Genomic DNA, 27,015 nt, shown 5'->3' on the forward strand with positions numbered 1-27,015 from the left:
TTGTTTAACCCTCCTGTTATGTTCGTTTCTAGGGTACAGCAAAAATGTTCGTGGGTCAATTTGACCCAGGGAGTGTTTAATCATGCAATAGTGTCAGAAACCAAAAAATTCCTCCAAAACATTTTTGTATCTGATTATTAACTCCAATACTAACCATTTCAATCAATATTTGTGCAATGATGTTTTATTATTTCTCAGAAATTAAGGATCAATGACGACAACCTGCTCATTTACTCATTTGGACATAAAAAATGGAATTTAGATTTTTAATGTCCAATGAAAAAAACCTAGACACAAAAAAACAATAATTTTCTTGAAGTTGACCTTTGGTAAATTATTTTATATTATACTTTTTTTTTTTTTACCAAAGGGTGATCTTTATAATTGAACTTGAGACACACATACTGTTCTGGGTCAAATTGACCCGCTGATTAAAATCAAGATAAATGAGTCATGCAGAGAGTATTTATGTTTTTCTCCACTTCTGCTGAGTGTCCACTCAGTGTGGGTGGAGTTTGTCCACAGGAACAGAAAAGATTCCCGTCAAAGGTTGTGTGAACACCTGCTTTCTCGCAGTTTCCTAGTGAAGTAAAGAGAATAGTGAGAAAGTGGGCTTGTGTGTGTGTGGTTGCGTGTGTTTGCGTGTGAGTGTGTGTGTGGTGAAATATGGTTCATAACTGCAAGGAAACATATAGAATTGGACATTTTAAAATCTTTTTTTGCACTTTAACCTGACTGCCGGGTCAAATTGACCCGAACAGTATCGATGTAAAAAGTAGACCTAGGGTTTGGTACAAATGTGTAAAATGAATAAATTTTCAACTTATGTCTAGAGTGCACCTATTGAGACAAATAGAAAATGTTTCATGCAAAAAAAATGCTTCTATTTATTTTTTTTTTATTTGTAAATTTTAAAACGGGTCAATTTGACCCGGAACATAACAGGAGGGTTAAACGCTTAATCTACTGCAAAAAGAAAAATATACATAGAAAACATCACATTTTTGACTAGTATTGATCTGTGAGACATAATCAATATTGAATGGTTCCGTCACGGTGGGGCGGGCTGTCCATAATCAGACATCCCCGCCCAGACTCTAATCCCATTGGTGCATCGGGATGCCAAAGCCGTCGGGGTCCAGCTGGAAGGGAGGCGGTGATTGGTCGGGTTGTGCTTACAGCTGAGTCCGTCCGTTTCACGGTGCTGGAGGACGGAGGGGGGGCTACAGGGGATCATTTCCATGGACCATCTGTCTCGCTGGCTGCGCTCACAACAAAGAAGGACCCAGGATGGTGTTAGTCCATGTTGGATATCTGGTTCTCCCCGTCTTCGGCTCAGTTAGAAATAGAGGTATGACTAGATTTTACGTTGTTGCTGTCTTTTTTTTAAAATTTATTTTATTTTTTTCTCTCTTATCCTAACCCCCGCCGCTACATTTTCTCGGCGTTTCCTTCCCGTTAGTGTCGATAAAGATGATGTAAATAAGAGTTGACACCTGCTAGCTGAAAATAAGAAGCGATGGGGAGACAAACATTAGCCGTCCTGCTCGCCGCAGCGTCGCTTCAAATAAAGCCCCGGCAGGAAACGCGTTAACGCGCCCGGAGCCGAATGAGGGCAGCTAAAGCGAGAGGAGTCGGGGAGGTGTTGTTTTATGGTGGCCCGCAGGCCTGCAAATCGCAGCTGTCAGATTTTCAGGCTCGCTTTTGTTTTATCCTCGGCGCCGTCTTCCTTTATCTGCGCGATTTGGCCTCTGTCGCATTTGGAGCCGCTTCGCTTTTAAGCAAGTGTAGCTCAACACGATTCAGGCCAACCCAAGTATTTCTATCCAAAAACTAACAAATAATCAGTGTGACAGGGAGGCTGTTTGCTCCTTTGTGTTGATGACGTGCGTTCATTTTTCGGAGCTTGCTTTAATATCTCTTAAGTTTAATTACAGCCTCCCTGACATAAATGTCTTTGGAGTATTTAAGGGCACTAGGATTATTATTATTATTATTTTTTCTTATGCAAATCCTTGATATGAAACATAAAATGAAGAAACAAACAAACGTTCAAATCGGATTGAAATGTCCTTTAAGAAGAGGGGAATAAAAATCACTGGTTCAATAATAATAAAAAAAATAAAAATAAACTAGAAATATAGCTCTAGAATATCTTGAGTTGTTTATAAATGAACAGAAATACGCCTAAAAATTGTGTTTATTTGGCCAAAGGGGAAAAAAATGGTTTACATTAAAATTGTTGCTTTCACAATGTCTAGAATTGTAAATTTAAAAACTGAAATTCGTATCAAATGTGTTCAACTGGCTTTAAAAAACTAAAACCTTCTTTTCAAATGTGTTTCTTTGGCCATAAGTATTGGAAAAAAAAACCACTTTTTTTTTTTTTTTTTTTTTTTAACATTTTATGGCCAAATCAATACATACGACACACATAGATTATCAATGTCAAAACTACTCCTGGTGGAGAAAAAAAAATGAAAAGCATGTGCCTCTTGAATTTGTAGAATTGGTCATTTAAAAAAAAAAAAAAAAAAGTAGCTTCGATTTGAATGTCTTAATTCGGCCAATCAAAACAGAGATATGCCTCTTAAGTGCAGCAGGCTATCTGTGTCGATTACGTAATAATAATAATAATAGTAGTAGCAGTATTAGTTACTTTGATTGTTAAAACTACATGCAGTAGCACCAATGATTTCATTGTGCTTTTATTTGTGTTCTTTTTTCCTGTTCCATAGTATCGAGGCTGGCTCTACATTCCGCATTTCTCAGACCTTTGTCCCCCTCCATTGTGTAGCTAACGATCATCTGCTGCTGTCTGCCGTAGCCTCTGCCTGTTCTCTGCATCTAGCTGTATTGTGAACCCCCTTCTTCCTCATTTCCTCTTTCCATCCGAAGAAGACATTGGCATTAAAACAGACAAACAAACAAACAAACCGAGCTCCCACTCATACCGTATCCTTCTGTGTAACAGACTAAAGAATAACACTCTTTATTTTTCTGTAGGAAAAACAGTTTGTCTTGATTTAAACTGTCATGTTGCTCTTTAGTGGATAACCCATTGTAGAGTTTACTACAGGCTGTCATTGTGATTCTCCCATTCAGTGTGGATAGACTACATTCTGCTGTAAATTTCTGTAAAGTGGATACATTTTGATCCTCCCGGATTCGATTACAGCCAGGCTTGATCGAACTGTCTTGATTACCGTCTCCATTCTGTATTTGCCAAAAGGTGCATTGTACCAGCTGTTTGTTGTTGTACTCGACCCAAGCAGCTGCTTTTACGCTATGTGTAATCCAAATTATCAATTGGACATCATTCTAGGACGCCGACGTCACAAATTAATTGAGGCTTTCTCACCCCCCCCGATGGTCCACTGCACCTGTTTTAAAAGCGCTGCCCAAACAGCTGGCCATAACCCCGTCCAAGCCTGTGTTCCCGCTAGCCGAATTGATTTCACGGTAAATTGGCGAGATGCGGCTCTAACTCATTGTGCCATTTTTGAAAATAACCCACTATCATGCACAGCCTACCCTCCTCCTCGCCCCCTCTTCCTCCTTTTCAAATCCTCCAGCGCCTCCAGAATGCTATCCATTTTACAGGGATGTGTATATCCTGCACTGCTGTAGAACTCCTTTTAGAACCAAAATGTCTTTAATTTCTTATTTTTTTATTCTTTGGTTGTGGTTTTCTACCTTATGGTTTTTTGTTTTTTTTTTGTATTAGAACCTAATGCATGTTCATTTTATACTTTTGTTTTTTTTGTTTTTTTTTTTCCACATTGAACAGCAGATTCTAATGTAATCTTTGTGTAGAGATGTCCCTGCTGTACTGAAATGTGCTGTAAGCATACACATCTACTCATTGGATGCTGCTTCTCTTCTGTTAATCCTACAGAGAGCATGGTCAGGCCTTGTCTTTGGTCTTATTTGCATGGTACTACAATAGCTTTGTAGGTTTATATAATATTATTATTACTATTATCACACAGTGCCACTCATACTAATATTTCCCAATAAAGACTGTAGTTCTCTTCTTAACCTTCAGTGTGCTTTTTGCTGATTTCCATGTGTTCCCTCCTTCCTCCCTCGCCCACTGTGCTGTCACTGAGACAGTCCTCCTCACTCTATGTATGTGCTCTCATTTCTCAGCCGTCTTTGACAGAGTCTCCTCAAAGTTGCTGACTTGGCTTATTTTTGGAGCCATGGCAACCTTTTACCCATTTAACAAAAAAAAACAAACAAAAGGACTGATATTTCCTTTTCTCTTACGTCATCAACTTAAATCATTTCACTATAAAACAAAGCACTTCCTCCTTCGCATCAACTCATTGGTGTTTATTGGTGTTAAATTACAATAGGGATCTCTGTTAATTGAAAAATACCACATCCAGCGCCCTCCACAGTTATTGGTTTAAGAAATGCTCTTTATTCCACATTAAGAAGTATATTTTTATTTAAATTCATGATTAAAACAATTGATAGCATTCTCACTCTTTTTGCCCGTAGGAAAGGAGTTGGTCGTCTCATACATCTCGCTAACTTCAAACATGCAGAGGGATGGGTCTTTGGGAAAACAATCCCATAGGATTGTGGGTTATGGTATTTTACAGTCTTTATGGTGTTATCATGATTGCTAAAGTCTTTGGAAGATATACAAGCATACAGCATTACAGTTCTCCACCGTACTTGATGGTGGCCGTGAGATATTTTTTTTCTCGTATTAAAGTTGGTTTTACATCAAACCCAAAGTGCTAGTTGAAATAAAAATAAATAAATTCAGGCTGCGCTAACCAGAGCACTTGGTACAAGTTAAAGTTTTACAAGTTCACATCTTTCACATTTATGTTTGTGATAATAGGACATTCACAGAAAAGACATGGCTTCCAAAACACTGGTTGGTATTTACACGGCGTCCATTAGTCAATACAAACACCTGGTGACCCCAACTCTTGGCTGTAGTATTTATTTATTTTTTTAAACTTTCTCACTATCCTTTCCGTGCATGGTGCCAAAATAAACTTTATTTTCCATTCTTGATAATATTTTTTTCAGTTGACTTACGTTTTTTATTTATTGCTCTCACTGTAAACTTAAGAAAGTGTGGGTGTTGAAATTTCCGGACTTTTGAAGGTCAAGACATGTCCTTCTTAAATAGCATTTTTGTTTTGAAAAGCAGCCAACGTAGATTACCTCTGTCACATCATATCCATGCCCCAAGGAATCAAAAAGTGATTAAACAAAAATAAATTCAAAAATCTATCAGTAAATGCATTTAACACTGCGGACCATAAATAGTTGAGGCGCCTTAAGATTTGTTAATATTCATTATTGTTGTTTATTTTTCCTCCTCAAGTAATCAAAAGACCTACATTTAAGGTTGATGTTTTTTTAGTTCGGGTTTAGGTTACAAATTTATTTGAGCACTTCTATCTCTACAAGGGGGCCAATAACTGTGCCAGGTGCTGTACCTGTTTGTCTCATTTGCTTTTAAACTAGTTGGGTATTTTCAGATATTTCCCTGGTTGCACAAATAAGTTGTTAAAAATGTATCATAAAGTAAAATAAACAACAAAAAAAGAAATCTGGCAAATTTATTATACTGTACTAAATATATCAAATGTTTTTTGTGTTTTTTTTTTACTCTGGTCATGGCTGGTCATGTTAAATTTGATATCTACAATATATATATATATGTTTCAAATATTTTTTTAACCAACTGGTTACCTTGTATTTAAAAGCTCTTCCGTTAAACCTTCAAAAAGCCGTACTTTTTGTGTAATTCTACACAATGTGATAAAAGGACTAAAAAATAAAAAAAAAACAGTTTGGGTTTATTGGTGCACCATATGTCTAACTCTGAAGTCAAATGATCCGATTTTTATGAACTGAGGTGCTTTTCTTTCAAACTGAGCACATCCGAGGTAATGGGAATGAAATGGTCTACGACAACGCTTCGATACGGGGATTCAGCCATTATTTGCGAAATTAAAAGAAGCAGTCAGACAAGTCAGCTTAGTTTATTTATTTTTGTCTGTATCATGTGAATAATGCAGGTAGTGGTAGACTAAAATAGAAACTTGAATCAAACATTTAACAGTTCACTTACGGTTTTATGAAGGTGATGTCAAAGTCACACCCTTTGAACTCTTTCACATTTTGTCACGTTCCAACCACAAGCCTCCTATTTTAATAGGAAATTATGTGATAAACCAACCCAGTATGACATATAGTTGTGAGGTGGAAGGAAAATTATGGTTTCATGCGATTACATCTGCTGGTATTGTGGTGTGTCTGACAATCTCTACTATTGTTTTTGTAAAACGGATGGAGATCATCTGAACAGAAACGGTCAAGTCCCGCCACAGATTCCTGATAGATGTGTTGGACCATTCCAGCACATCTATTTGATCTAACCCACTTCATAGTGGTTTGGCTGTATGTGAAGTTTTTGTTTCCAGGGTTGCCCTGTATTTAGCTCCATCCATCTTTTTTTTCCATCAGCTCTGGTCAACTTCCTTGTCCTTGCAGAAGAAAAGCATCCCAAACCATGATGTTGCCACCACCACATTTTACCAAGCCAAAGGTGTTATGGCTGATGTGCAGGTTTGGTTTCACCTGACAAGACTGGCTTGTTGACTTGTTGGTTTACTACATAAAATCTTAATTAAAACACATCAAATTTCACAGTTGAAATCTGACAAAATGTGGAAAAGTTCAATAAGCATTCATATTTTTGCACGATACCTACAAGCAAAGATGTAGGGGTTATTAAAAGAAACTAATCTTTCTCATCCAACTGTCTTTTAAAATTAGAACAGATTTTGTCAAATTTATAAATAAACACTTCAATTGCAAAGCAGCGAGATGCTGCTTGTCGTTTTGGAAGATAAATAAGCGAAGCACGCAGTGTGTGTACCAGCAATTTAGGAAAGCAAAACCCATTAAGTTGAAATTAGAGCAGTTGATAAGATTTTGTAACATTATAAGTAACCTTTGATTTGAACCATGGAAGTCAAAATGGTGTCGAGAGTATCTCATTACACTGTCGTCACGGTCTGGCTGTGATTTTTCATCTCAAAAAGTATTTCGAGTCTGCCTCTAAATGCACGTTCTGTCAAATATTAAGATACTTTAAATATGCAACTATAAATGTAAGGAGCGTTAGAAGTTAGGGCTAATTGCTGTCTGAGTTTTACCACTCCTACTAGTTCAGGGAGTCAGATATTATTCATGCGCAGAGACAGAAGGAGTGCTTCAGTGAGATGCAGCCATGCAAGCTTGGCACATTTCTTCCCAAACTCCAGCGACAAAGAGTTTTAAATAACTCAACAGCTGCAGTGCATGATGCTCCTCTGCAGTGGCTGTGCTCCAACTGTGAAACTATCCCGTGTCCTTATTTAACAAGCAGTGCAGCTGCACGACGACGCAGCTTACGCCTGTGAGTTCATCAGGTGAGCTGATTTTTTGTTTTATTGTGTGACGTGATGATGAATGGAAGAAACACAGGACGCGATTATGTTGGGATCCGGTGAGCTGCAGCGATGGAAGCTGGAGGAGATGAGGCAGGTTTCATGTCAGCCTGCTGCAGTCTCAAGTGGGCGGGGCTTATCGGCCGTCACTCAAGCAGGGAAACCATGCTGCAGCCAGATTGTGGGGGAGGGGCAGCCGGTGCTTAGGCTTTGGGATGACGAGCTGATTTTCTTAGGCTTACTGGGTTTCTGGGTGGATGGTTTGCTCTCTGACAGAAAAAAAAAAAGGGATTTTATGTTTGAAAGTCAGAAATTTCACATCATGGCAGTTTGTCCTTGTAGCTCTGCATTACCTCAGTTTCAAATATCAGCAGGTCAGGGTGTGAAAACATGATGTTTATAACAGGCTTCAGACAGTGTCCACTTTTACAAAATCAGATGCCCCCTGCACACAGCAACTTATGTACAGCAGCCAGAAACCGATGTGAAATATCAGTGTGCCATTTCTGCTCTACTTCCTCAGCCAAATGTTTAGCTCTGCCTTTCTGGGTTCACTGGCTTCTTCTGTCCTGGGGCTAAATGCAGCTAAGTGAAAACATGAAAACAAAAAGGCAGCAATGCTATGTCTGGTTAATTATCAGCAGCTAATTAGCGTAGCTTTGTCAAATCATCGTGGGTAAAGTATGTTAAATATAACTTAAGAGCATGTTAGCTAAAAGGCTTGGTACGTTGCGAAAAGCATTCAGTGAATAATCATTTCTCCTGGTTTTATAATGTACAGATCAAAGTAACTTCATGTTGCTGTCTAGGCTTTTTTCCCCCCCCACAGACAAATCCTGAAAAGGGTCACCAATGACAGGGTTGGGCCCTCTATACTGCTTGGTTCCTAGCTTTTTAATAGAACTAGAGTGTTATCATAACTTATGAGTTATCATAAGTTATGAGTTATTTTTTCATTTTTGATTATTGAAATCAAAAATGTGATCATTTGATTTCAATAGTAGTTTCGGCCAACAGGAGGTAGCTGGTTATCTGTATTTAATCGGTGTTCATAATCCTCTGAAATTCAGAAGAGTAAACTGGTACACACATTGATCAGAACCACAATCATTACAAAACAGTCTGTAAAATAAAATATTTCATAAATAACTTAGAAATAAATGTGAGAAATATGTATTCTTGTGTTAGGTCATGGACATTAAACCCATAGCTCATGAAAAATGCCTAACAAGTGAGAAAAAAATGGCATTTAGTGGTCTAGGTATGAAAGAAGACTACAACTTTTTTTATTGACAGCCTTACTTCTGTATTGACTATTAGCTTGTCCTAAACAATGTCTAACTTTTGCTGTAAACATTGAACAACCTTCTAGTGTTAAAGTAGTTTAAAAATAATTATTAGAAAAATAAATCATAAGCCAATCCCCCAACTTAGACACATAGTGTCACTCTATATTACTTAAAAGCAAATTATAATTGGCTAATTGAGCATGAAACAGTGAAAATCTAGTTGGTGTTGAAGTACAACACCATGAACAGTCCACCCTTCAAATCCCACTGATCCAGAAAGCCTCAGAGCTTTCTGGAAAGTTGAAATAGCATTTTCTTTTGGTTCCTACTCTAAGCTCTCTCCAGCCCCAATTTGTCTGAGCAGAGAGTAATTTGTATTGATTGACTTTGATGCCATCTAATGGCTTTTCTCTCTCTCATATTAAGTGGAAATGGAGGCATGTCTTTTTTTTTTTCAGCGTGCTCAGCTGTATCTTCTGAGGTGCCTTTTTGTTATCAGGTTCATTACAAGAAGTAGGGAGTTTAATGTTCCTTCAAATAGCTGGCATAATATAGAGCTCAAATTCTTTGGGTTAAGAAGCCCCGGACTGCAGGTAAGTGCCATCCTAAAATTATTCTTTGAATAAACGGTATGCAGGCCCTGAGGAGTGTGGAAGTGAGGCCTGACGTTTCTTACTCAGCTTCAGATTCGTTTTTGCCGTCTCGTATTGCCAATATGTCCATTCTGAGGTTTCTCTCTCTATTTAAAGGATCACAGGCCTCTCACCGCTTGCCTTTATGTCACATAGGAGCGCACTTCAGCAGGCATCAGCACAGCCATGCTACCTCCTGCCGACATTTTCACCTGGGCGCTCCCCAGGCTCCCATCTCAGCAGAATTCCATCTCGGACATGCCGGCCAGCCCCCGCAGGCGGGCTTGGCCGCCCACCTGCCCCCTACGCACCACCCGACTCTCACTGCCCTGCCCGCACCCCCTCAGTTTCAGGACGTGCCAGGGCCTTCATTCCTACCTCAGGCTTTACACCAGCAATACCTCATCCAGCAGCAGCTCATTGAAGCGCAGCACCGCAGGATCCTTCCCCACTCCTCCAGGTAGTGAAGGTGCCGCATGCAAACGCACATGCGTACGCTCAGAGATTTGAATCCAAACCCTCTGAATTGCATTGCAGAAGAACCCAGGAGCGCATTCCTCTGAATTCTCATCGGTTGCGTTCGGGTTATGAGTACTCCCCTCCCATCCACGTCCCTCAGCCAATAACGCAGCAGCCACGGTACCTGGCTGAAGGCACCGACTGGTGAGTCCCCATCTGACATTAACAGGAATCCTGTAGAGTTGAGAAATTGTCCCAGCTATTCCTCTCTGTACTCATCTGTCTGTCACATTGGCTGGCAAGAGTAATAATGCTGATTTAGTCCCATGCCTGTCTGTCTCTGCAGGGATCTCAGTGTTGACGCTGGCCTCCCTCATCAGTACCAACTCCAGCAGCTTCCGCAGCACTATCAGCATTACCTGGCCTCCCCTCGAATGCACCACTTCCCCAGGAACACGTCATCTGCCCAAGTGGTATGCTGTGTTATTCTTTGTGGATGTCTTTTTTGATGTTCTAGGTTCTGGATGCATGTAAAGAATGAACACTAGCCCTGCAATCCCAAACACAACAGCAAAAGACCAAGAATAATGATCAATATAGAATTGTTTGAACAATTAAGGATACAGAAACGAGTCACGCAATGAAAGCAAAAGATAGGAAGCTGCAAAAGCCAATACTGTTTTTTTTTTTTTTAACCTTATCATAAATAGTGAAAAGCAGGGTGAAAATGGTTTGATAGCCATTCACGATAAAGATTTTTTAATGATTATTTGGAAAGATATATTTTTTTGCCATGTCATAAGGTAAATAAAAATACATGAATGACACATTTGAACAAATATGATACTCCTTCAACATTGCTTAGTTATCTCTTGTCTCTGGGCTAAATTAAATTCATACTAAATCAAAAATCTGCCAGGGGCATCAATGATTTTAGATATGAAATTACAAAATTTCATGTCTCGTTATTAGAAAAAACATAAATTCTAGCTTTTCTAATTCTGTAAACATTGTTCTTCGACCAGGTTGTTCATGAAATCAGAAATTATCCATATCCCCAGCTGCATCTGTTAGCACTGCAAAGTCTGAATCCCTCGAGGCACGCCACTGCTGTGCGAGAAAGTTACGAGGTAAATCCTCTTAAGTGTGTAGATATGTCAGTCAACAAATCACTAACTGCTGTCTTCACTTCAACAACAAAACAATTCTCACCTCAGTGTCCTTTAAGTGTTTCCTCCAAGCGTGCCGTCATTCTCGTGAACGTCTGCCGTTTGAACAGGAGCTGCTGCAGCTCGAGGATCGACTGGGAAGTGTCAGCAGAGGAGCTGTCCAAACAACCATAGAGAGATTCACCTTTCCACATAAATACAAGAAGGTACTGCAGATGACAAGATTTGTGCAGTCACACTTTAAGCATTTAAGATTTTGATTGTTTTCAGATAGGTTTTACTTTTTGTCATCTGATGTGCTAACAGAGAAAGCCTCTGCAGCTAAAGATTGGGGAGGAGGAGGAGGAAACAGATGTGGATGAGAAGTGCACCATCTGTTTGTCCATGCTGGAAGATGGAGAGGATGTCAGGTGGGTGATGCTCCATAGCTGCAAAATCGATGCAATATATGTATTTATTTATTTATTTATTTATTTATTTGTCCCTCTTGAATTAAACAAATAGATCAGTGGGATTGTAGTCCTGTTAGCAACTGGCTCATTTATCTTAGAATCTAGACTGGATGATACATGCAGTGGGTACAAGTGTAAAAATGTCAGTTTGCTCAGTTTTCACGGGATGATGCTTTGCTCTGAGCAGTTGCTAGGCAACTACAGTAGTAGATATTGATGTTGCTGATGATGGCCAAGAAGTGATCCACCTCCTAACCTTCAATTTACACTCACACCAAAAATCAATTACACTTTATTTCATATCAGGCTGGATATATCAGGAATAATATTATCTTTTTCTGACTGCACCTTAAAATGAGGTAAAAAACTGCTGATGAAATTATGGGCTCACTGCTATAAAATCACCTTTCTGATGTCTGTTTTGGCGGTGTGCTGCTCTGAAACGTTCAGGCGCGTGTTAACACAATGCCAGCATATGTATTTATTTTTTAGAAAGTTTGTTGTAGATTCTCTTCATCATATAAAGGACATTTTAAATCAGATTGAGTTTCAGTATTGTAGGTGAAAGACTAATCACAAGTAAATTTGTTCAATTTAATTTTTGGTCTTCTCTGGGACCATGAATTTTTGAAAAATACCCAATGAATTTACCAAATGTCAAAGTCCTCAACCCACAGAAACAACAGATTTATTTGGCTATTCAAAATTTTAAAAAGAAGCAAAAGTGTATTATCAAGCACTTGTGCTTATTTGTTGTTGTCATGCACGGTGGTGGAAGACTCATGACTTGGGCTTGTTTTGTAACCAGAGGAACTGTTCCCCTTGCACTGAGCCCACCAGGAGCTCTTTTGTACTAAGTGGAAGTGAAGTTACTTTTTGTAATTTAAAGGACACACACAATGAAAATTGTAAACTTTACAGTTCTACAAGCGACACTTAAGTAGCGTGTGGATCTATTCCTTAAAGAACCAGTTCAGGAATGGAATCTTATGGGGGAATGAAAGCAGAACCCCATGGGGGAAAGAAAGAGTGTTGGTTTACAGCAAATGGAGACTCAGCTGTCTGATAAGTGAGTGGGGAATGATGACTCAACATAAGCTATATCTATGCCTGGATAAACAAATGCATCTCCCTTGGTTTTAAATGTTTCTAGCAACCACATAACGGTGCTCTTTAGGAGAGTCTATGTGACTCCATAATGTTGTCTCTTTGTCTTCCAGGCGATTGCCATGCATGCACCTCTTCCACCAGGGTTGCGTGGACCAGTGGTTGGCTACCAGCAGGAAGTGTCCAATATGCCGGGTTGACATCGAAACACAGCTGAACCCCGACAGCTGATGAGATTTGACTCCTTGTGATTCACTCAGTCTTGTGAGATTCCTCTCTCTCTTCCATCTCGGCTCAGCAGCCTTGCCCCGACCCCCATGCCTCCTTCTCCACTTGGTGGGTGCTTTGCCAAATGTCTCCAGACTTCACGCGACACGAAACACCCCCCCCTCTAATTAATGCTTTATTGAGCCAAGCCAGGACTACACGAGAGGCCACGAAAGACTCTCTTTATATAGAAGCACATCCTCTTGGGACGCAAACGACACTGGAACACAAAACCACACACTTTCTCATGTACACAGGGTTTACTTGTAGCTTGCTGGTCGTGAGTGGGGTGTTGTTGCAGTTGTGGTGTTGTACTGTAGGTAGCCACGGGCTGTGTAGCATGTCCTCAAAGCCATGACTTTATGTCTGCAGAGCGGTAAACACGTACCCCACCGAACTCTCTATTTTCTCTAGTTTCTCTGTCTTTTTCTTACTCTGACATAAACATAAGCTTAACAGCTACTAACCGCTCTGATGCCATGTTTACCTAAAGATCTCTGTGGTCGTAGTAGAGTAGCAGTAACCAATAAGTGATACTTGGTGGACTCTCGCCTTCTTGGGTCGAAGCACTAGCTAGCTGAGTGTTTTGATTCCGTCATACAGCTTTGACTTTTTGCAATACAGTCGTACTTTTTGCTCTGGGCGGTGTCACTTGGTTGCCCTCTTGTGCAACCAGAACCCTGGTGACTGAGTGGTGTTGTGTCTAAAATGTTAAAAAATAGGCAGAAAGTGTTTTGGTTTTTTTTAGGATTTTTATTTTTTTTACCAAAATGCATTTTATTAAGTTAGCTTGGGTCTGCACACAAGTTTTGTGTGTGTGCAGGCGTGTGTGTGTGTGTAACTAAACAAATATGTGTCAGTGGCATGTTGAGTTTGCTTTAAGAGTTAAGAGGTTAAATACTGCAGCCGCCAGAGCTCCTACAAGACACAAAACCAAAAAAAAAGAAAAAAAGGGATGAAATTACAAGTTCTTATGCACTAGGCATGGGGTGATATGAGATTCTTAAGTTACCATAACTTTCAGTAAATACACCAGAAGGTCAAGGTTTACACAGTAAATTGTTATAAGAATGTAAAAAATTAATTGTTTTAAGACAGAAAATAAACAATTATTCCAAATGCTTGTAAAATATTAGAACATATTGAAAATCAGGCATACTTTTATGTTTGACAATTGTTTTAGTTATTTCACCTTTGAAGCACTGGGCTTCCTTTTGCTCAATTTTACACACTTTTGGGCATCTAAATGAAAGGATTGAATGTTCAGCAGTTTTAAAACTGAAAATAAAAAAAACCCTGGATACCAGAGACTGGCCCATGCCTCTCATGCACTGCAGATGTAGGTGGGAGGATGTAGTTTTCCTTCTGCCTGCATTTTTTTTTCACCTGAAATTGACCCAAACGGCAAAACAAAGTGTACTGACATGCATGTTTCATTGAGGTTTTTAACTGTCAGCTTTGGCAGTGTCACCTTAACTGGGATGGGTGAAAAGATTCCTGCGCATGACTTAGTTAATCTGAGCTCTGACTATCTTCTCAACGCTAACAAAAAGAAAGAAAAAAAAAGGTCAGTCAGCGGCTGCTCCCCTGACTCGTAGCTTGTGTTCGTCCTGTCCCCCTTCGATGACGACGGGACTCTCTTGATGTTTACCTTATTGCCTATGAAGAGCAAGCACATATGATAATAGTTATAGCAACAAGCTGTTTTCCTTGAACTTGCATTAGATGTAGATCCATGCAGTGTTTTAGATGGGAGAGGAGCGTTTGGTTTGTTTTCTACATCCTGATCCCATGTGTTTGTGTGACAGGCCTCCCTTTGTGGTTGCTTTGCTGGTTGCTACGCTGTACTCCTAGAACACATAGGGCGTGAGGCGACGAAGGCAGCCTCGCTCTTGCAGTGCACACAGACACAAGACGACGCCACAGCAGGAAAAAACAAAAGAAATCACTTCTTTTTTTTTTCTTCTTTCCTTCAGTCCAACAAAGCCATGTTTTAAAGATCACCTTCAGGACCCGCACCGTCCAATGCACTGTGATAGCAAAGGATTATTAGACCTTTCAGTTCCCGTCTTGTGCACTGCGAGTGTTGACACTGCCTCCTCCCATGGTGGAGACATCTGTGATGAAGTTTTCATAGTTTACACAGGGTGTTGTCAGCTGAAATGCCTTAAGTATTTAACAATCATAATTTATTACTAATTGTAGATATTGTGGGGATGTATTTAATTTCATAGAGTTTTTTTTTTGAGAGTGAGAGAAAAAGAGAGAGAGAGCGACTGAATCATAATTTATTTATTTAGAAATAACGAAAAAAAATGCTATGAAAAAAACGATTACCTCATTTTTGCATTGTTGGAAATGGGAATGCTTTGCATGCAGTTGTACTTTTTGAACATTTAAAGTATATTAAAAAAAAAATAGAAAAAAAATAGCCCTGCTGTTTGATCTCCACAAGCTGGCTATGCGATGTTTACGGCCCCAGACTGAGCTACTGAGCCTGCTCTCTGTCTGTCTCCCATGTGGTGCTGTGGATCTTAGTTACATTCCATTCAATGCAATCTCTCTGATCCCCCATGCTGTGATGTGGACAAACTGCAATGAAGTGAAACAGTCTTTTAGTTTGTGTTCTGTTTTGCACTCACCTGTTTGATATACATCGGAACCCTCTCACTGGCAAAAGCAAGCAAACAAAAAAAAAAATCTTTTTGCTTAGACAAATTAACTGGCTTTTATTTTGTATGCTCTCCTTCTTACAGCGCACTGTCTTAACGTCTTATTCAAGCATGTTCCTTTTTGGCCACTTTTGTATTTGTCTTTGTCTTTGATTCTAGCAATCTTGGATTCTGTTTCAAAAAAAACAAAAACAAAAAAAAACAAACTTCGAAGACATAAGCATAACAAGTGCCTCGCTTTAGGTGTACTGAGATATTTCCATGACACTGAAACCACCAACAACAATCAGTCCATGAAGCCCCCTGCCTTATTGGTTGCATAAATAATTGAAGGAGTGGAGCTAAGACACTGAAAGCCATTCTAATTAAAGAGACGGTTCAGATTTTGTTTTTTGGGGTTCTGTGGAGAGATTCAGAGCAGATCTTAACCCTAACCTTAGCTTAACTAGCACATAATGTTTTGCTTAATGCTAACCTCTATAGGTTAACACAAATATGATGAGTAACTATTTACTTATTTATTAATTGTTCCACAAATACCTTTCCTGCAGCCAGCTGCTTAGGAGACATGCCACTCATGGTTTGCTTACTGAACAGTATTACCTTTTGATGCGATGAGTGACAGGAGGCAGCGCTCCTTTATTTGGCACATCATGGTTGACTTTCACAACTTGGAAAGTTTTCAAAGACACAAATTTGTTTTAGTTGTAAGTCGGGAAATTTACACCATCTGGCTGTAAATAAGAGAGAAAAACTTATTTAGGGACCTTTTCTAATATCTCATTTGAAAGACTTTCTGAAACCTTGACACCTCATAACTTCTCCAAAGAACGCCACTTCTTTTTGTAAAGGTTTTATTGGCTCTAGTGGCCTTTATTTGATAGTTAATTGACAGGAAAGTGGGTAATGAGAGAAGGGGAAGACCTGCGGCAAAGGTCGCCAGGCAGGGAATCAAACCTGCGACAGCCCCATTGAGGACTAAGGCCTCCTTTTGTGGGTTGTGCTTAACCCCTGCGCCACCACAGCACATCCAAGAACTCCACTTCTAATAAAAATATCAAAACTCTCTTTAAAATTTTTTGAGCAAACTGTTATAAAGGCAGACTTTTACAGCATTACTTTTAAAATGTATTTGGACTAAGAAGAGGCATGTCTCACTGTTGGGTTTTCTAAAGGCCACAGTTTTGTTTTTTTTAAAATTTATTTTCCCTTCCTGTATGTTTTCATTGCTCTTGTTCCTTTTCACTTTCCGTCCCTCTTTTGCTCAATCTGCTCCCTTCCTTCTCACAGTCTAAGCAAACAGACATGGATTACAAAGCACAACTTTTTTCTAAAAATGCATGTTTTCTCAGGTGCCAGTACAGTCGCGATGATTTAATAGTACATTGTGAAACTATATACAAAGAATACAAAGAAGAAAAAAAAATTTAATTTCAAATTTTTAATTTCATTTCATTTTTTTTTCTTTTCTTTTTTTTCGTTGCTTGATTCTGAAGAACAAACGCAAAGAGAAAATAAGCCAAAATGTGCCAGTGAAAGGGCTGCCGCCATCCTCGTGTGAAGATCTGCTATCTAGCTGTGACTGCGCAGTGTTTGGGATATTTTATCTGAAAATAGAAGTATTTATCATTAATATTAAAGCAATAGCGCATTAACAGTAATGAGTGTGCTGATGAAGAAACGAGTGAGAATATTAGAGGTAAATGTTAGATTCACATGTGGTGGGATTTTGTACTTAATTTATTATTACTAATAATAATGACATAATGATTTCAAGGTTTGCATTGCTAAGCCCAAACTCTCTTACTTTCTTTTTTAAAATTGTTTTAATTTCATTCATGGCTTGTATATTATCCTTTTTTATGTGCTCTTTTTGTAATAAACTGGATTAAACTGAAACGTTTTTGTTTTGTGCAGAGTTCTTTCTCAGATTTTCTTCGGCAGCAGCAAAGCTGAAGTAAATATCAGAATATTGTTTGGTGAAAAGCGTTTTATATAATCTCTGCAGTAATTTATTGCGTCTCTCTAACATGAACATGTACTGTAAATCTTCAGCACAACACCGTCCATGTACTTGTGGCTGAAGAAGAAACTTGACATACAATCTGCTTCTAAATTCAATAAGGTGTTGATGGAAGATCTAACATTCTGCTTTTAGCTCAGTGGCTTACTGCTCCAGCTGCTTGTTTCTAACTGTGTCGAACAGCCCAATGACGTTCAGTGCCAAACAAACTGTTTTATGCTCTGGGAGTAGAGCGGCGTTTCAATATTTTTAAGTAAAAGAAAAAGAAAATAGAGTGGGTCCCCAACTATTTGTGGTTGAGTATTGGCAGATCTGTTCATTTGTAAACATTTTAATACATCATATTTAAAACATTTGAACGAAACTGCGACTCAAACACCTTAATGCAACGCTACTTGAGGCGCTATTGGCTGGCGTTTGCAAAGCAGTCAATCCTGAAGCACTGTGTCTTTTCCCTGGTACTGATTGGAGGTAACCCCAACAACAGAAATATGAGAAGGACTCCAGATGTTAGCTTCTGCGCTAATGCTAAGATTAGCACTTTGAACTGCCTTGTTGCTGAAAATGTGCTATATAAATATATTACCTTACCTAAGATGGTATTCAGTGTTCATATTATGTTTGTTGTATGAACTTTTAAAATATGAAGTTAGAGGTGCATTTAAGGGGAATCTCAAATATTTTATTTATTATTGTATGGTTGGAATCCCTAAACCATGTGAAAACCCAGAGTTCACTGTAAATATAAAAACAAAGTGTTTTCAAACATTTTTTCTCTTTTCTACTGCTCCATTCATCCACCTGTCCATCCATCCTCTAATTAATTTACATATTTAAAGCTTGACCAATGCATAAACATCTCACTTCAAGGCACATAGATGCCTTGAAGTGTTTTATACATTGAGTATAATGTGACTACATACTCTGCAACAGCTGCTTGACCCTACATCTAGGAATATGAGCAAAACCATCAAAGCAATTTACCTGTAAGATGCTAAAATACTCCCACAAGAACCTAATGATATACTTTATTCATTTGTAGTGGCTATAAAATGTGTGCAGCTCGGGTTTATGAATCAGCAAGAGATCTAAACAAAATTGAAATTGTGCTTGAGGTGAATACAAAACATTTTAATCTTTTATAAAACATATATTTACAAAATTCACAGCACGAAATAAAAATGGCACATTCCGATTTTCCCTGACCAAAGAAAGCAGAACTTTTACTTTTTCATAGTATAATCAAATCTGTAAATGAAAACATCATCCGTTCCTGAGATATAAAATGCACCCGAATGGTTTTGGTAGCTTAATATATAAGGTAGATCCTTCTGCTTTTGGCCCTTCCAGAAATTATTTCAGAGTCAGTACTTTGGGTAGAGCACCCTGGCAATCTGTCCGTCTGCTCTGTTCGTATCCAGCCACTTCCCACAAAGGAAAATTGTGGTGACGCCATTGGCTGTGTTGGTGATTTCCACCCTGTCAAGCAACCAGCCAGGGCAGAGTCCTGAGTTGTCGTGCTCCACTCGAACTCTCTGCAGATCGCCCATGTCCAGCATTTCCACCACAAAGCGATCAGTCTGCCCCCGTTCAAAGAGATTACGTAGCCTCTGCCGCAGTTGCCGACTGCCTGAATCTCCGTTGGAGCCGTAGATTGTGATGAAAACATTGGCATCTGTTCCCGCTCCCTTCTCGTCGCCTGTGATTATGATGATCTCATACTTGACGGGCACCAGGCTTCGAGCTTTGCTTGCGAAGCTCTCAACGGTCTTTGTGCACTCAAAGGTCAGGAATTCATCCCTCTTCGGAGAGAGAGGGATAAGGGCATTGCAGCGGAAGATGTACCTAGGCAGGGAAAGAAGAAAACGGGACGTTTTTAGCTTACATATAAACAAACCTATGAGTGCTAGTAGAAATCAAATGATTCCTAAAAAAGTTGTAACAGTTCTCTTACTTGTTTCCAAGCTCCTTTTCAGTCACAACTACCTCCTCGACATGCCAGTAAGCCTCTCCTTTCACTTTCTTCCCATCTTTGGGCGTGTGGCCCAGGCAGATGGCAGCAATATCACCCACATTCTTTGAGGAAAACTCAAATCTGTCAACATTTCCCCTGAAAAGAAAAGAAAATGTCAGAAATTGATTGAAATCTCATAATTTATGTTAATGATTAAGTTTTGACATTGTACTATAATGTTATTGTAGTAAACGGTTTGTTGTTCAAGTCATTTTTGCAGGTAGGATTAACCTAAGTGCAAGCAGCATAACGGAAACAGCTCTATCAGGAAAAATGTCCAAACTAGATGGGGAAATACTTACCTCAAAAACCTCTTCTTCTTTGAAGAGTTCTCCATTACAAGTTCTTTTGATCTGCACTTCTTCCCCTCCAGTACTATCCAGGCATTCTCTTTGGTTTCGTCTGTGTCTCCGGTTGTGACGCAAATTTCATACTCTTTCAGAGACAAAGTCCAGAACAGAGTCACGGTACAATCTTTCCGACATCTTCTAGCAGAAACTTCATTATTTAGCTTTAAGAAACAATACCCATCACCCTTATTTAATCCTTGGATAAAAATGTGTAACACTTACTTGTGTAACACAGCTTACCCTTCAGGTTTTCTATAGGATTTAGGTTTTTACACTGAGGGAATTATTGTATTATTTCTATGTTGATGCACATTATGTTTTTAAACATTACCCTACTGATAGACTTGATGATGACCCATTTTCAGATCAGAGCATCACATTTTGTAATAAAAATTATCCTGGTACTTCAAGTACTTGACAGGGGGAAGTGCTTTTCTATGTTCCTTTATGTTAATCACATTTCTATGTTTCTATGTTAATCACATTAGACCCATTTACAGTGGCTGTTGCTATAAACTCAAACTTAGTTGACGTGTTTATCGAACTGTTTAAATTTGTGATGGCAGAACAGAAAAGTAAATTTTTTTAGATGTGTATCCTAAGCAAGGGATGTAAAAAGTAAGTTTTTACTCATCTTTACCAGGGGTGTCATAAAGCATAAAGGGTGTATAATAGCTTACTTGTTTTCTCGTTGAGGTCTAAATAATCATTGTTTGCACAGGCCAGCTCTCTCATTATCTGTCCATCATCGTCTTTCTTGGAAAGCCAGCGGTCACAAGGAAAACGGAAGGTTTTGTCCAGGAACTCATCCTTCACATCAATGTGCTCCAAGTGCCAACCTGGAGCAATACCTGCAAAATTAGTGAAAAAGAATAAGGTAGTGACAGCAGTTCGTCTGATTAACAGAAAATTAATTGACCTGTTCTGAGGTAAACATTGAACTAAGTATTTTTTTTCTTAAATTAGAATAAGGGCTCTTTTCTTTTCTCCCCCTTTCCTTCAATTCCTTTTTTTTAAAAAAACACATCAAATATACAATTTTACTGATTTATAAACCTTTATTGATCTGGGATTTTTATTCTAAAAGGGTATTTTTGGACAATAGCTTCACTCTTTTAAAGGAGGAACTAAAAAGAAATAATACAATTAAATAAACTGTGGAATTACATATGATATACACAATAATTTTAATAATGCATGACATTTAATAAATTATGTATATTTTAGCTATTTATTAAATTGTGGTCCTTCATTCCACTAAGTTGTAACCTGTTCATAAAGTAAGGCCTCATAAAATACAGCTTTTAGAGCTTCACATAAAAAGAAACATGAATTAGAAACAACAGCAATCACTCAAACGAAACATGATCAAAGTCAGAACAATCAGATGGTCACTAAATACCAGGCAGTCTGATTTCAGCTAAATCACTGTCATCATTCCTAATTTAATCTTCCCGTTATGCAAAGGGACTATTTATCCGAGCAGCTGACCTGTGTTGTCGTGCCAAACTCTGACTTTGGAGAGGTCTCCCAGGCTGAGGATATCGGGGAAGCGAAACATGTCCACCTGCTTACGTTCAAACTTGTTGGACTTCGTGGACTCCTTCAGCGCCAGCCTCCCCGTGTCACCGTTCTCTCCGAAAACGATGACCCACACGTTGGCGTCGGTGCCCGCCCCTGTGCGGACAGAAAAGAAAGATGTATTTAGGAATTAAAGCAGACTAAACAAGCTTTTTCCAAAATCCCACAATTATAAGAACTGCTATAAGACTGCAGAGTGGAGTGATTTTGTTACAAGTTTTATGGCATTTAAGCTTTGTTGCTTGTTTTCAACATATTTTCTCTCTTTTTCTGCAACATGCTGAGAATGCCATAATATTGAGTAATACAAAAACTGTAGAGAATTTAAAAAATAGGATTTAGGTAAAGTACTTTAAATTTGTTTTGGATTTTTTCTAATTCGCAAATTGTTATAATTTTACCTACATATTAGAATAAAAAGTTGTCTCTTAAGTGCACAGTTTAAAAAAACAACAACATTAAATTAAAAATGCACTGACTGTGCTTGAAAGCCAAGTTAATGACAGGAAACCAACCAGTCTAAACCAACATTTCTCATGACAGAATAAATCCAGGAGTTTCTTGGTGGTTTTAAAAAGCTTAGAGTGACTGACATTCTTTAAAATATTATTATTCATGTATTATTTTGACCGGGTGTTGATTAAAGACTATTCACAATAAATTCAAGCAATATATGCGGAATTTTAATGAAAGTTGTTTGTTTTATATTAATTCCACCCTGAAAAAGAATCACATTAAAACTAAAATTAACTTGAAATTCATCTTAGTGAGGAATGTATAAAGACTTTCCCACTTATATGTTATTATTCTGTGTGTCTAAAATTTAACAAGAAAGCTTGTATTTTCACAGTCCAGCTTGGTTTTAAATGCATGGACATGATCAAAGTTGATTATAAGAACTTGTTTTAAATAAGTTAGGATTTTGTTTTCATAGTTTATGTGCAAATGGCACATCTCAGGTCCCACAGGCAACCAGAAAACATTTTCTGCATGCATGCTCCATTTCACCTCTTGTCATGTCATTTGCATGCATGTGGCCGTGTTTCCATCACACTGGCAGCTTTCTCTTTCCAGAGCCTCAGCATTTGGTGCAGGGCTGCATCCTAGTTTCTAGTAACTGCCAGAGGCAAAGAGCGGTCTTTTGAAGTCGGCTCAGACCTCTCGCTACGCTATCACACTGATCAGCAGCGCAACTGTGAAAATACTGCAGCCAGAAAACATGGCGCAGGAGTGTGAACGACTACTAAACAGGATTTATTTCATCACCATGTGGCAATCAAATGAATAATATCCCTTTTCCTGCAGGAAAACTTCTGGACGAGGACAAGCAGCATGAACACCTAACTTAACCCCGACTTCTGATTGGAACTAAAGGGGACAGGATGAGATGTATTTAGCGATTTGTTAGCAGTGATCTCATTTACAATCAGAATATGTTATGTTTGCGGATGAAAGGGGGCTCAAAATCAACCGCTGACAGATGGATCCCTTTGAAAGTGGTGTGAAAACAAATTGACACACTTGACAGATGAAACGTCCATGTTAACCACAGAGTCCCTTGGGATCTTTCAGGCAGAGCTGGGGGATGCTGCTGATGAAAGAGTTTGTCTGAGCCGCTCTCCTGAGTTTGAACACCCCGGGACTTCACCTGGCACTGACCCTGAGATGAAAGGCTGGCTGGATGGATGACAGCATGCCTGATAGGTAGACCTGAAATGGCCTCATGCGCTGTCTGCCTCTGAATCAAATCAGTTCTTTTTCTCCCCCTCTCACGCGTGCTTGAAATATTAAAATAAAGAATGCTCCAAACAGATTCGTCTATGGTTTGATTAAAATGGTAAGACCTTCAAATCAGTGGCTTACAACTTGCAGCTTGGTGGTTTTAGTTTGTTAAATTAACAGCAAAATATTCTAAACTATTTGTTCATAGTTCAATACTTTTTCAACAAAGATTATGTTCGATTGAAGTCATCACAATTAGAAAAGCCCAATTTAAAGGGGCCAGTGTCATATCATAAATGGCCAATACCAGAGTCATAAAACATAAAAATCAAAAAAGTATCAAAAGTTAATCACAATCAGCCTTTTTGAGCAAATAAGTACATTTATTAATTTTTCTGACATCCTACTTAAAATGAAAGTATTACCGTAGGTCTTATTTGGAACTGAACGCGACAGCTTACAGCTGTAAACAGGAAACACTTTCCTTGTCAATATAATTTGTTGAATGGATGTGGACAGGACACGTTTGCTTCTCCCAAAGAGCCAATTAAGCAGGAACAATGGTTGAAACTTGTGACATCAAAGAATTAAGGAATGGAAAACACTTTGTGCCTCTGAGTTACAACACAATTAGAATCCTGGACTTAAAGGAGGATGAAACCTGAGGGTTGAGGATTGGACCAAGTTCAAGTCACAGTGACAACGGTTAGATATAACACCTCAAGAAAAAAACATTGAGGTGTGTTGCTTCTGTGCATTAAGATTACAAGTTAAGTCTTGCTTTATTTTGATTTATATTTTTTTGCCTACCGTTAGTCAATCGAAAACATCTTCAAATCACGTTATTAAATTTAATTAATAACTCCTTTCTTCCACTTGGATGTTTATTTGGTATAATTAGCTGCAGTAGCAACTGTTTTTCCTCAGTGTTTGACCCAAATCAACAACGGTTTGTATTTCAGTGTTTACACTAACCTCTCATTAGTTGGAAGCAAATTACTTAAAGTTTTAGGACAAAGCAATATGTTGTAAGAAAGCTTTGTTAAAGAGTACGAGTTGCACCACAATTGGTGTCCTCAAAATAAAGTTTGGTTGTTGCATAAAGTAGTGCAGTAAAACAATTACAACAAAAAACGAGACCTGCAGCTGCTTTTATTCACTCATACCAGAATGTACACAGTGACACTCAAATTGGTTAAATTGATAATGCTGGTCAGACTTGGAGTGGAATTGACATCTTTCTTAATTGGCTGAAATTTTTAGCAATTGTAAGTAAAAAAAAAGTCTTACGCCTTCAATTGCCACTGTCGTAAATTATTGGCAGACTTTGCTCAACACCGACTGAGTAGGATGCCGGGCTGTTAGATCTGGGGCTAGTTCTCTCGGAGAAAATTTCATTCACCACATGAATGTTCACCTTCTGAATTCACATTTGAGATGAAGACCTACTGATGCCCGACTTTACTGTTCATGCATAATATCATCACTATTTGGCAACGTTTGGGTAATTAATGGGGTGCCTTGTGCTTGCTCTTAATGACATTCAAATTTCCTACAATTTCCTTACATTGGTATTAAAAGAATAAATATATTATATTCAAAGTTTCATGTAATTACAGAAGCTTTCAGGGAAAACTGCCACTCTTCCTGCTTTTCTTAATCTCTGATTGTGGAGTTTACCTGAAACATCGCTCGTCTTGACCTGGATGATGTAGGTGGTGAGCTCCACCATCACCTCATCGTCCACCACAGCAGGCATCTCACAGATCATGGTCCTCTTGGGCCCGCGGGTCCTGGACAGCCACTCCTCGTAGGTAAACACATACACCTCCTCTGTGCTCAGGTCACGCATGATCACCTGGATTCACAACACCTGGGTTTTAAAATAATCCTGATGCAAAGCAGGAGAGATGCCATCAAAAGTAAATGATGTCAGAGGACGTGACACTGGATTTTGTGATGGCACTAGAAAAAAACAACAAATAAAGATTAATTACCAACACCTGGTTATTGGTAATGCATCAGTGTTTAATCAGGGATAAGCTATTCCTAGAGTGCTCCATGCATGGATGATGAAATGTATCGCTGCAATGTCCTCTAAATATTTTATTGTTAGTGAAAGGCTTTGCCCACATAACCTCTCTCTTATTAGCTCAGCTGTATGCATGTTTATTTGGGCTGATTACTATTCTGGATGTTCGCCCTGTCAGCCGTCGAGTTCATTTCAATACGCGCTCCCACCTATCCGTAAAGGCAGAACATCTGCTTGTGATGCTGAACACACCAGGCTCTGTGAGCGGGGCAAGTCAAGGAGATGCTCACAGTCACACAGTTCCTGGCGCAGATCGACAGGGCATGGGATTTCTCCTGGCTGCCCTGCAAGCACCACGGCTTTAGCAGAGACAGTGTTAGCAGGGAGAGACGTTCCAACCTTTTAAAGCTGAAACTTCCTGTAGATGGTAGAAGTGACCTCTGACGGTGTTTTTGCCGGGTCGTGTAGCGAGAAACCATTGTTTTGTTTCTACTCGTGTGCTAATGCACGGAACCTGTTAACGTGTATGTGTGCGTATCCAGATGCAGGACTTTGCACCGTGAGCTGACCTTGTCGAGAAACCAGTCGGGTCTGCTGCCGGAGCCGTCAATACGGAGCCTCATTTTCTTGAGTGGGGCTATGTCATCGATCTCCATGTTGAAAGTGTCTTCCTGACCACGCTCAAACCTGTCCCCCGCAATAAACAACTCATAGTTTATAATCCTGATTGTTATTTCATATTTCAAATTAGAAGATGGGAGTGAAGGTATGAAAAGAATATATATATATATATACTGTATATATATGCTACCTGTCCTCGTTTTTCCGCAGCAGAATCTCTTCTGTGCTGCCGTTGGCACCAAACACAGACATGAAGATCTTGGTGTCGGTTCCTGCATTCTGCACATCTCCGGTTACTACCGTCAACTCATAGATAACCTGAAAAGGTCATGAAGTTTCATAAATCAGATAAGAAAACAACCCACTACAATTTGATAGTCAATTTGAATCAGGATATTTTGTTTTTCACATTTGGAGAACTAAGAAATCATCTGTGGCATGGAAATCAGAGGATTTTCATATTGATTGACCCTGATCAGTGGTTTGGAATTTCAGAATAAGATTTTTGAACATACAATAAGAACTACCAGGTTGTACTAACAACACTCTTGAGATAGATGTCTTCAGTATTAGTAAAATTGATAATAGAACTCAAATGTGGCTCGACGATGTAAAAGATAGTGTTCATGAGAGTGCAAGGCTTTCAACAGATAACAGGAAAGTCAAATGTATTACAGCAAAATTCTCTGTTTTTCCGTTCAGAGTTCATCTTCTGTCTGCTGTAGAACATGCTAGATTTGGCAATATTGGCAGCCTTTTGGAAATCTTGTCTTTAAGACACATTCTCACGGGAAGCTAACTCAGATTCTTGGTAATAATGCATTGTCATGCTGTGTACTCTAACTGTGCTAATCACAAATAAAAACAATTTAAAATGGCAACTCTGTAATCATGGAGTCCTTACAAAACACTATGATTATAAAAGCTGCTTTTACATCTTATAATCTAGCTCTAATTAGATTATAATTAGAGCTAAAAGAGAAACTAAGTGACTACTGTTTCATAGAGATGCTTTGAGCATTTTAACTATTAAAGAGAAACATAATTGGAATGTTTTTCTGTCTAACGGGAATGCAAATAAACAGAGGCAAGATGTTAAGACTAACAGTAATAATGTCAGCTGAAGAGATGATCTGTCAAAAGAAATTCTTAC

General features: G+C 38.8%; 2 protein-coding genes across 2 annotated transcripts in view; one reads left to right on the plus strand and one right to left on the minus strand.

Moving 5' to 3' along the window:
• Positions 1-1,107: 1,107 nt before the first annotated feature.
• ark2ca (arkadia (RNF111) C-terminal like ring finger ubiquitin ligase 2Ca) lies at positions 1,108-17,418 on the plus strand. Its single transcript, XM_032570600.1, has 8 exons — positions 1,108-1,351; positions 9,550-9,853; positions 9,931-10,056; positions 10,199-10,325; positions 10,878-10,982; positions 11,132-11,227; positions 11,328-11,431; positions 12,694-17,418. The coding sequence occupies exons 1-8, from the start codon at positions 1,291-1,293 to the stop codon at positions 12,809-12,811; spliced, it is 1,041 nt and encodes a 346-aa protein (XP_032426491.1). The 5' UTR covers positions 1,108-1,290; the 3' UTR covers positions 12,812-17,418.
• Positions 17,419-18,652: 1,234 nt separating this feature from the next.
• loxhd1a (lipoxygenase homology PLAT domains 1a) overlaps positions 18,653-27,015 on the minus strand; it is a 34,210-nt gene continuing 25,847 nt past the window's right edge. Inside the window, exons 35-42 of the mRNA XM_032569346.1 lie at positions 26,053-26,180; positions 25,811-25,928; positions 24,890-25,067; positions 21,398-21,583; positions 20,587-20,757; positions 19,859-19,991; positions 19,497-19,652; positions 18,653-19,387 (exon numbers count right to left, since the gene is read on the minus strand). Of these exons, the coding sequence (XP_032425237.1) occupies positions 18,907-19,387; positions 19,497-19,652; positions 19,859-19,991; positions 20,587-20,757; positions 21,398-21,583; positions 24,890-25,067; positions 25,811-25,928; positions 26,053-26,180 (1,551 nt within the window). The 3' untranslated portion in view covers positions 18,653-18,906. The remainder of the gene's footprint in view (positions 19,388-19,496; positions 19,653-19,858; positions 19,992-20,586; positions 20,758-21,397; positions 21,584-24,889; positions 25,068-25,810; positions 25,929-26,052; positions 26,181-27,015) is intronic.

Source organism: Xiphophorus hellerii, chromosome 8, assembly GCF_003331165.1.
Source record: "Xiphophorus hellerii strain 12219 chromosome 8, Xiphophorus_hellerii-4.1, whole genome shotgun sequence".
Taxonomy (NCBI): domain Eukaryota; kingdom Metazoa; phylum Chordata; class Actinopteri; order Cyprinodontiformes; family Poeciliidae; genus Xiphophorus; species Xiphophorus hellerii.

Bases quoted from the DNA above. Each gene is read 5' to 3' on its own strand.
- ark2ca (XM_032570600.1), top strand. From the start codon at position 1,291: ATGGTGTTAGTCCATGTTGGATATCTGGTTCTCCCCGTCTTCGGCTCA. The intron at 1,352-9,549 runs GTATGACTAGAT...TATGTCACATAG, and splicing joins CGGCTCAGTTAGAAATAGAG to GAGCGCACTTCAGCAGGCAT. The intron at 10,057-10,198 runs GTGAGTCCCCAT...CTGTCTCTGCAG, and splicing joins CTGGCTGAAGGCACCGACTG to GGATCTCAGTGTTGACGCTG.